Source organism: Microtus ochrogaster, unplaced genomic scaffold (assembly GCF_000317375.1).
Source record: "Microtus ochrogaster isolate Prairie Vole_2 unplaced genomic scaffold, MicOch1.0 UNK1, whole genome shotgun sequence".
Lineage (NCBI taxonomy): Eukaryota > Metazoa > Chordata > Mammalia > Rodentia > Cricetidae > Microtus > Microtus ochrogaster.
Window position 1 is genome coordinate 26324833 of NW_004949099.1, and position 10773 is coordinate 26335605.

Below are 10773 nucleotides of genomic sequence, written 5' to 3' on the forward strand. Positions count from 1 at the left end.
TCCTGATAGTAAGGACAGGTCTCCTGCCACTCTGCGGGAAGCACTTATCTGGTTTAGCTCTTAGGGAGCTAAAAATAAACCTTGACTGTCTGCCAGCCCTACCTGTGCCCTGGGGTGAATTCTTCCTTCCAGGCACAAAAACTCAAGACTGTTGTGGCTGTCAGGGTTAGAAGAATAGAGGAGGAAGCATCTTCTGAGCCACGACTATCCCAGCATGGCACAGCAAAGCAACTCACACGTCACAGGAGACAGGAAGCAGGTGAGTACAGGGAGAGGCTGGACAGGGTATGCCCTTCAAAGGTGTGCAGCTCCCAGTGACCCCTCCTCCAACTAGACCCTGCCTTCCAATGTTCTAACACCTTCAGATCATCTGCTTCAGCTCTGAATCCCTCAGTGGGTTCATCTGTAGAAACACCATCACAGTCAGTTCCAGGGCTCTGCTCTCCTAATTCCCTAAGTGTCTTGATCCAGTGAAACTGATAATCAAGATGAACTGGGAGGGGGGAGATGGCTTGGTCTCTATAGGGCTTGCTGTGCAAGCATGAGGACCTGAGCTCAGTCCCCCAGGTAAATAAATAAATAAATAAATAAATAAATATTATGTATTTTATATATAAATATATATAATATATATAGGCTCAGCAGTTAAAGGTGCTTGCCACAAAGCCTGATGACCTTAGTTCAATCCCAAGGACCCACATGGCAGAAGGAGAGTACAGATTCTTTCCACTCATCCTACATATATGCTGTGGACTGCTCACTTACATGGACATGCACACACCCACACATACACACAACACACACACACACACACACACGGAGGGAAATAAAATGTAATTTTAATTTTTTTTAATAATAAAACAACAAGTACACAGTGGTTGACCACCACACTTAATCACTAATCTAAGGAGACTCCAAGAGACATTTTCAGTTCCCCCCAGGAAAATCCCCCACAAAACCCGTCTTCTCCCCTCCAGGATAGGAGGGGTCTTGATAGTCATTATCTGTTCCTTATGGTATCCCTGTTCACGGTTAGGGTCCTGGCGGCCAAGAGAAGGGACATACGCTGAGGTCACTTAGCAGCTAGCAAGAGACAGGGCTGGGACAGAGCCCACCTCCCTTCTTGAGCAGCTGATCCGGGGAGGAGCCTGAGTACTCCAGCAAATTCCAGGGACTCCATGGGAGTTGCTCAGCCCGCCTCCACAGAGTACCGGGAAGGCCAGGCCCTGGAGGCTGGTAGGGAATGCCAGGTCTCCTTTCGCGTGAGGCCAGTGGCCAGCACAGCCCCCTTTAAGGAGTGCTCGGCCATCCAGTCTTAATTTTAGCTTGGAGGGGTGCCACCGGCAGCTTTAACCAGAGGCCCGCTGAAGTTATTCAGGACAGCTGTCAGCCGGCATGCTGGGTGGGGCCTATTTAGCCAGCAGGGGCACCACTCTGGAGACCCCAAGCTTGGTCCTTCTATCCCAGGACTCTCAACGGCACCAGCTACAAGGCTCGGGTCTCCTCCTGAAGGTGCCACAACCCCACGATGATGACCGAAGAGCACTCGGATCTGGAGGCCCGGATCATCAAGGACATTCACTGCAAGGAGATAGACCTGGTGAACCGCGACCCCAAGAATATCAATGAGGACATTGTGAAGGTAGGCTCTGTGCCCAAACAGAGCACCACGGTGCTCGTAGACTTGAGGTCAGTCTCCCCAAAGCCCTGGATACTGTCTTCTTTGAACCTCAGCAAACAGGCCTTAGAAGGCAAGTAGAAAACTTTAGCCACGTGCATGATGGGGCTGAGGGGAAGACTCAAAAAATACCGTCTTACTAGTAGTTCCAATTGCCTGCCCTGGGCTCTGGCCCCAGGCCCAGGAGGAATTGCTGGGAAGATTCAGAACCCGGGCCAAGTCCGCTGCTCTACTGTGCCAGCGGCACTTAGGCTGTCTCCATAGTGGGCTTGGGGTTAACCTGAGGGCAGCTTCCCCGGTGGCCCCTTCAAGACGCACTAGTTGCCACACAGCAACGCCTAGTATCTGTTCCTCTGGTACACTGGCCCTTCAGGCATCAGTCCAGTTCCCTGCCTCACTGCAGGCCTGGTGACCACCACCAGGCAAAGGCCTCGGCGGGCGCCCTGAAGGGAACACTCAAGTCTTGGGTCCCCACAACTCAACCTCCACTTAAAAGCCAGAAGGATCCCCCTCAGAAGTCCCAGCTACCAGCCTCAGAGTCCCCAGAGAGGTTGCGCATTCGAACTAAGTATTGAGAATCAGAGCCAGAGCTGCTTGTAGAATTACAGGTGCAGCGTGACCCTTGCCCTGCCGACCTGTGAACGGTAAAGCCATCAACAGTACTGCAGCCACTCCGTACCAGCCTCTTTGCCCTGTACACGATTGTAGGGGTGGTGTGGTTTCGGCACAACAGTCCCTGGGGTGTAGTTTTACATGTGTAGATTTGTAAGATTAGACTTAGCATCGGGCATGGTTGACAGAAAAACTAAACAGACGGCGCAGAGATGACCAATGCACCCACCTGCTCCGAAACTTCAACTTTTTCTAGTGGTCACTCTCAAAGAAAGAAAACTCTAGAGTTGAAATTGATGTTTAGGAGACTGACAAGATGGCTCAGTAGAGCCGGGCGGTGGTGGCGCATGCCTTTAATCCCAGCACTCGGGAGGCAGAGGCAGGCGGATCTCTGTGAGTTCGAGACCAGCCTGGTCTACAGAGCGAGTTCCAGGACAGGCTCCAAAGCCACAGAGAAATCCTGTCTCGAAAAACAAAACAAAACAAAACAAAAAAAAAAAAGATGGCTCAGTAGATAAAAGATGGCCCCTGCTAAACCCGATGACCTGAGTTCAGTCCCCAGAACGTCGGCAGTAGGAGGGGAGAACAGACTCCAACAAGCCCTCTGACTTGTACATAGGCACCACAGTGCATGCCTATACACACATGAACACACACACGCTAACTAACTTACTAACTTTTAAATCAATGTTTATTTTTATTAAGCTCTATATCCAGAATTGTAGCATCTCAGCATCTAAGCTACATAAAATGATGCGTATTTGTTTCTAGAACTTTCTGTATGTCTTGTACTGAGAATATACCTCAGTGGGGACTCCAGGTTTTTCTTAGAAATGCGTGTTCCATATTTGGTTTATAAAATGTAATGTTGAAAACTGATTTACATATTCAAATTATGCCAGATATTCTTAAGTTTTCCAACAGTGAAGCTGCCCCCCTTCTTTGGTGTTTTGTTTGTTTGTTTGATTTTCTTTTTTGAGACAGGGTTTCTCTATATAGTGTTGGTTGTCTGGAACTCACTTTGGAGACCAGGCTGACTTTTGTGCTCAGAGAGCCATCTGCCTCTGCCTTCCCAGTGCTGGGATCAAAGGGGCATGCCACCACTGTTCAACGATATATCTCTCTTTTTATATTGTGATTATGATGATCCAGAATTTAGAGACCTAGGCTCATTTGATTTTGGTAACACAACCAAGGGTTCATTCAAAGGCACAGCCAGAGCCGCCCTCCTTCAGAACAGCTACTTCTACGTGATAAAAACCCAACCCCCATGTGCCTGTCCATACCCAGCATAAGCTACTGCCCCGTTTGCTGTGCCTGGTGACTCCCTCACAGAGCATGTCCCTGCATCTTGGGCAGAAGTGCTGGCCTTCACTCTACCCCACTCAGACTTGAAGGACACTACCAAATGTCACCTCCAGGAAGACTTTCCTGACTCCTGCAGGTAGCCACACCCCTGTGCCCTTTCACTAGGACTGACCACTCAAACAGCTCAGGCTGTTGTGTGTTATACTGACATACATCACTAATGTTGGAGTTATACCTCCATGGGATACTTACAAAGCAAAACTTTCTAACTTCAAAATACTAGAGAAACATAGCAGTCATGGTTCCCACAGAGCGGTCCAGCTGAACCGCCTACTTCAACTCCAGACTCCTCCCCCAAAGTGAAAACACTGGACATGTCACCTAAGCTTCTGAACCTCCTGTGACATTGCAACAGTACCATTTACCTCCATCAGGTGCATGAACCTCAGACAGCTCTGAGCAGCAGAAATGTCACGAGTGGGCTGAAGGAGATGAGGAATTTGAAGGTGTGTAGCGTGGTCCCTATTCCCGGGAAGTGTAGAGTTAATTGGGGCTGAACAGTGTCCTCAAGCAGAGCTTCCAGTCCAGAAGGCTGCAGAACTGAGCTCTCTGGCATCCATGGTGAGATCCTGGAGTTGAGGATGACAAGGATGGAGAAGCAGTTTCTTGGGGGAGGCTAGGATGGATATCAAGTGCAGAGGGGACTGGAGTTCTACTGAGCCAGGAGGGGAGCAGCATCAAGCCCTAGGCTCAGACTATGATCCAAAGAGAGTGGTAGAGACAGTAATATAGATATCCTGCTTCCTGCAGCTTTTCTGCAGCAAAGGGGGTCCTCTCTGTCATCCCTGATCCCCATACAAATAGCTCCCAAAGGCGAAATAAAGGATGTATAGATAGTTTTGTCCAAAGGAAATAACTGACACTGTTTGGTCCTTGTCTGCCTTGGGAAGTTGTCTGACATTTCCTTTCCTTCATTTTTAATGACTCAGAAATGAAACATTTAGAGGCGCAGGACAGGGATAGTATCAGGAGATAAATACCACACACAGGTTCGCTGAGACTTTAGGACAGTCCTCCTGCAGAGAAAGAGAGAGAGCTGACTGGCTGGCGGTGGGGGGAGGGGTGACAGGACAGCCTTCTAGCCTGGATTTCTGTCATCACCTGGTAAACAAACAAGACAGAAAGATGGATGGCAGGTGAGAGGGGAGGACAGAGAGATAAGATAGAGGCCAAGGTGAAGGCACAGAGGGCCACAGAGGCATACTAAGTGGCCTCTGCCAGGGTGTTCTCGCATGTCAGCAGGGTCCTTGTGGGTTAAGATGAATCCAAAATCCAGATCAGAATCCAGAAAGGACCTCCTGTGGTCTCCATTTCTGGAGCCAGATAAGACACTAGGCTTGCTGAGTATCTTGAAAAGTCCTTTTGGGTAGAGACGCATAATTCACACAGTAAAACCCAAGAGAGGAAGCAAACAGAGCCACCTGGGGGAGCACCAGCACAGGGAGGCACCAAGTGGCGCTGCCCTTGAATGCAGGCTGGGAAATGAGAGTCGTGGAGAAAATGGGACCTGTACACCCCCTAGACTTACTAGTCTGCCATCCTCGGGTCAGGCCCCTGGCTGAGAGGAAGTCATGAGAGATGGTGGCTGAGGAACTGGGAAGAGAACACTTCATTCCCTTCCCCACCCATTTGTGCCCCTAATGATCCCCACATAGTCCTGAGGACCCGCTGCATACCAGGCACCAGTCTGACCTACAGGATATGGTGGGAGCTGTTTGCATAGCACGTACCAGGCTTGGGGGCCACTAAGCTCACTAGAACATGTGCCCCATATGATGGCACGTCCTGATGACTCAGGCTGTAGAGATTCTAGCAGCCCCCGCCATGCATGCCTAGAAACCCCAGCCTACCCGGGTCACTGGACTCACTCTGACACGGCTCATGACTAATTCCAAATTCCTTCCTTGTTGGTGTACATGTGGGTGCTAGGTCCTGTTGAAGCAACTTTAGCTCTCCCTCCTTGGGTGCCTCAAGTCAGCCCCAAAGACTTGAATAGATGTGTCAAAACTGTTCCCTTACATGAATTCTCCACCCACTTCCAATTCACACCTGCCACAAAACACCGTGCCCCCTCCAGTGGCACCTTTTGCTTGTCAGCTAAGACCAAGAAGCGCTGAGAGAAGCCAGCAGTCTACCACTTCCCTCAAAGTCCCACTTCTGGCTTTGGTGGAGCTGGGGCGCACTGCTGTGTAATCCAACTGACCCGAGAATCGAAGCCTTGCCATGAGAGAGACTAGAGTAAGTACAGGGAAAGGTGACAAATGCCATGAGCTGGTGTCAGATGAGGTGTCCTCGAAGGTCAGGGGAGAAAAGTGACTTGTACCTGGGAAAATCAGGAGCCATCCTCTCGTGGCAAAACGATACCCAAGGTGGACGTTTTAAATGAGAAAAAAAAATAATAACTTGAGGAACAGGTATTCCAAGAAGAGGAAATGGAATGAGCATAGATAAGGAGGCTTTCCACAGTTCTGGGAAGACTATTGATGGAGCTGGTGGGCGTGAGAGGCAGGTATAGACACCACCCCTTCCTTCCTGTGTGCATGCAGACATCACTAATGGATCACAGTACTTTTCCAGGAAGCGAAGCCCCACCCGCTAGCCAGAGTTGGTACCACAAATAGAACCTCTTTACTCCTCTGGCTGCTGAAGAATACTGAACCATCCATTGAGGAAAGCCTGGAGCACCTGAGAACGAATTTGTGAGTGAGAAAGCAGAAAGGGCATATTGAGGCTAGATCGTGATTCACACAGTCCTCCCGGACGTTCCTTCCTGTGCCATGCCCCCATAAGTCACCCCTCAGAATGGCTGCAGGGGCCCTGGGAAGTTGACTCAGTCAGAAGAGTGCTCACTGCACAAGCAGGAGTACCTGAGTTTAGTTTCCCACAACCCACATCAAAAGCCAGGCAGGGCTGGTATGTGCCTGTAGCCCCAGCCCTGGGGCTGGGGGAAATGAGATATCCCTGAGCCTCGCAGGCTAGCCAGCCTAGCTGAATGGGTAAGTTCCAGGTGAGAGACTATCTCAGGGAAATGAAGTGGAAAAGCAACTGAGGAAGATTCAGTGCTGGCCTCTGGCCTCAGTGCATGCGCATGCACACGAACACAATATACATGCATGCATGGGAACACATACAAGGCTTCGTAGAACAAATATGGAGGTATTCTCACTTGGTGATATAGAGACTATGCTGGTCTAGTGGTTCTCAACCTTCCTAATGCTGCGACCCTTTAATGCAGTTCCTCGTGTTGTGCTGACCCCCCAACCACACAATTATTTTGTTGCTACTTCATAACTGTAATTTTACTACTGTTACGAATTGCAATGTAATATCTGTGCTTTCCAATTGTCTTAGGCAACCCCTGTGAAAGGATCGTTCAACCCCTCAAAGGGTCACGACCTACAGGTTGAGAACAGCTGGTCTAGATCTTTCAAAATGGAGTCTCCTTTGGGGGGTTAGCTTGCTAAAACTTAGTTCCCCGTGTTCTGCCATCAGAACTCTTTACTCAACCACAGTAGAGAATGTCTTGTGCTTTCATTTTTGAACATGAGCAAACGAGCCTGCCCCCACCCCAGCTTCTAGAAAATGAACCTGGGACCCAGGGTGCTTTCCCCAGGGACAAACTTTTATCAGTATTCAATTGCCATGCAGTACATCTCCCCACAAGTTCTGTGGATTTGTGGAGCTGGCTAGCCAGTTCTGCTCTCTCTGGGAACATCTCCTACAGCTTCAGTCAGATGGTAGCAGAAAGCTGACATCACTTGGGGGCTCTTCTGAGCCGGACTTTTCAAGAAGGTCCTCTGCTATCCTAGGACACAGGATAGGACTCAGTATGGATGTTGGGACGACTGAGCCTCTGTCTCAGAGTTTTAGGACTGTTTCTAGAAGAGCATGTTGTAACATACACTTAGCACCACTGGCCTTTAGAGCAAGGTATAAAAGTAAACCTCAAAAATTGGTGACTCAGGAGTCCCCAAAGATGGAGGTGCCAGGGTTTCTTGGTCTTCAGTCTGGAACTGACCCAAAGCTCTCTGTCACATTCTGCTGGTTAAAATGAGTCTCATGGCAAGCTCAGACTAGAGATGGGACAAGACCACCCACAGATACAGATATAAAGAACTGTGACTCATTGAGGGTTATTTGAGGAGACCTGCTAGCCTGCGTCCAAAAGCTAGTACATAGTCTAGGACTCAAGCCAAGGCATTTCCACTGCTCCCCACTGCACCAGCACCATCTTCACCAAAGGCACTAGTTGAGAGGGTAAGAGAGATGCCAAGAAGGAGCCAGCAAGAGGCCAGATGCCAAATGCACTGGGAAGACAGGTTCCTTTCTCATTTCCTGTGGTCCTGTTTTGGTCCCTTCCCTGGAACTTACACAAACACAAGTCTTTGTGTTCCAGCAAGGGTCCTCTGGGTAGCCCTGTAAGATGCTCTCAGCCCAAGACACTGGTGATACTGGCCACCTCCTGCACTGTATTCTGAGCTTCAGCTCCTACTGGGGTATCCATCTGCAGAGAATGGAGAAAGCCAGGAGTGACTGAAGTCCTGAGTGAATGTGTGCTGTTGACATAGGAACAGTGATGTCAAAGCTCCCAAGGCCTGAGACCCATGGAGCAATGGCAAAGTTTTCTCCACAGGAGGTGAGGGTCAGAGGTAAATGGCAAAACTGTCCCTTCTGGTTTGCGTGTGGATGTTGATAATGTGTGCAGAAAGTGTCCACATAGCTTTCTTCCCCTGGATACTTACAACCTAAAGATTGTCCTTTCATAGAGACTGCTCCAATAGAGACTGGTTAAACCAGCCTCCTTCATCTAACTCCACACCATAAACCCTGCCTCTTTGTTCAGCTGCCTGCAATAATCCTGCCTCTCTGACCAACTCTATAATAAATATGCTGAGCTTCCGTGGTGCTATGTTTCTCCATCCAAGAGCCCAGTCCGCCTGACCGGAGCTTTCTGTCTATGTTTGTCTTTTCTTCATTCCCTTACCTCCGCAGTCAGGCTTGTCCCTGGAACAGTGCTAGACAAGACACCCAGCCCATGTGATGACCTGAACAAGAAGCATGCAACAGAGATTCGGGCACAAGCTCTACTGTCTGTCTGACTTGGGTCTCCTGCTTGGCCCTCAAACACGCTATGAAATGGCTAGTGTAAGATACATGGGCCGAGATGATCTCATAGAACCCAAATGCATTGTGGGAATTATCATGGTCACCCCAGATCAGACAGAAATCGGCTAATGTCATTTCTAACAAAAGAAGCAAATCTCATCCATCTTTTAGAACTGTTTTTACAGCTGTCATCTCTTTTCACCTTGTAATTTTCTATGTCAGTGCTTTTCAGACTGTGTGGGGAAGGGTCAGTCCTACCGTGACCATGCCAGCCTGTTGTACAGCAATACTTCTGTAAGACATAGTAAAAATTAATGATCAGAGAAATGAAGTGGGTCTGTAGTATAAATCCTCATTAATGTTATTATTCAGTAGTCATAAAACGACTGCATTGAATCTCTATGACTACCTCTATCACCTTCTCAGCTTCTGCACTGACCTTCTGGGACAGAATGACCACCCCTTATGTAGCAAGACAGCAGGCCAGGAAAGCAGGACCCAGATACGCTAAGCTACTTGCTCCTGTCTTCTGACTCCCAAGCTGATGCTATGCTGAGGATTATGTCGATCCTCTCTTGTAGAGTTCAACACAGCAAATAACTAGACTCCCAGAGAGGAGAAGCCTAACACCTTGAATCACACAGTAACTCAACAGCCAAGTGGAAGCTGGAATCCCAGCACCACCTCCCCCACTCCGAGATATCTTATCTGAATTGTCCTGGCCCTGAATGACCAAGGACTGAGTCATGTGGAATTCTTGGTGGAGGCAGAATTTTGACAGGGGTAGGTGCTGTCCTTCCCCAGGTCATCCTTAAGCAACCCAATGGTCCTACACCTTCCCACTCCTCTCAGTGACCACGGGGGCTGTGCAGGCCTGTGCCAGTTAACCAGCTGGCTTTCTGGGTGCTCCAAAAATAACTATGTCAGAGGAGAAGACACGCTCCAAAACAGCACCAGTCTTTCCTTCCCACCATCCAGCTTCATAGGTGACTCTGAGGCTTCCTCAGTCCCAACCCTGCAAGAAAAAGCCTTCTTCCTTCCTCTGCTAGAAAAGAAATAGGAAATGAAGTCGCAGTGTGCTTGATGCGCTGGCATGGCCACCTAGAGCTGCTGAGTGACTCTTATGAATGGCTTTTATGAATGACTCTCCAAAGCAGCATTTGTGACCAGAGTGCTCTCCGGTCTCAGATTCAATTTAGGGGAGCAGCTGCCTCCCTCCAGCACAGCCTTCCAACAGCACGTTGCTGTTTCAAAGAAAAGAGGCCAGTTGTCACACATTCAGCTCTGAGGACAATCCCAGGAAAAACTCAAGTGTGAGTGCCAATGTTTTCTGGGAAGAAATGATAATTAAAAAACACATCAGAAAGATCTTCATGGAAGGGAAAAGCACTATAAACAGAAAAAGAGAGAAAGAATTTCATCCATTATCTGCTGTCAATGAGAGGTGCACGCCGAGTGATGAGGTCAACTGGAGAATTCATCTATTCGTGATCTGGAATGTCAGCAGAACTGCTGAGATGTGTTTTATAGGAACTTAAGTACTTGTCATTGGGGAGCATCTATCATGTGGCAGGTATTGAGTACTGAGCACTGGATGCTCAGTAAGTATTTGTTTCTGTAGATGAACAAATGGGCAATAGATAGATATGAAGAAAGGAGGACAGATAGACAAACAGACAAATAGGCAGGAGGATGAATGAATGGATAGAGATAGAGAAGTGTATAGATGGGTGGGTGGATAGAAGATGGATGGGAAAATGGATGATAGATAGATAGATAGATAGATAGATAGATAGATAGATAGATAGATAGATAGATAATAGATAGATAGATAATAGATAGATGATACATAGAGAGAGAGATAGATAGATAGATAGATAGATAGATAGATAGATAGATAGATAGATAGATAGATAGATAGATAGATAGATGGTAGATGATAGATAGATAATAGATAGATAGATAGATAGATAGATAGATAGATAGATAGATAGATGATAGGTAGGTAG

The 10773-nt window shown here is 48.2% G+C and overlaps 1 protein-coding gene across 1 annotated transcript in view; it reads left to right on the top strand.

Moving 5' to 3' along the window:
- Window positions 1-1528: 1528 nt before the first annotated feature.
- Window positions 1529-10773, top strand: part of Cav3 (caveolin 3) — a 14153-nt gene continuing 4908 nt past the window's right edge. Inside the window, exon 1 of the mRNA XM_005364984.2 lies at window positions 1529-1642. Within this exon, the coding sequence (XP_005365041.1) occupies window positions 1529-1642 (114 nt within the window). The remainder of the gene's footprint in view (window positions 1643-10773) is intronic.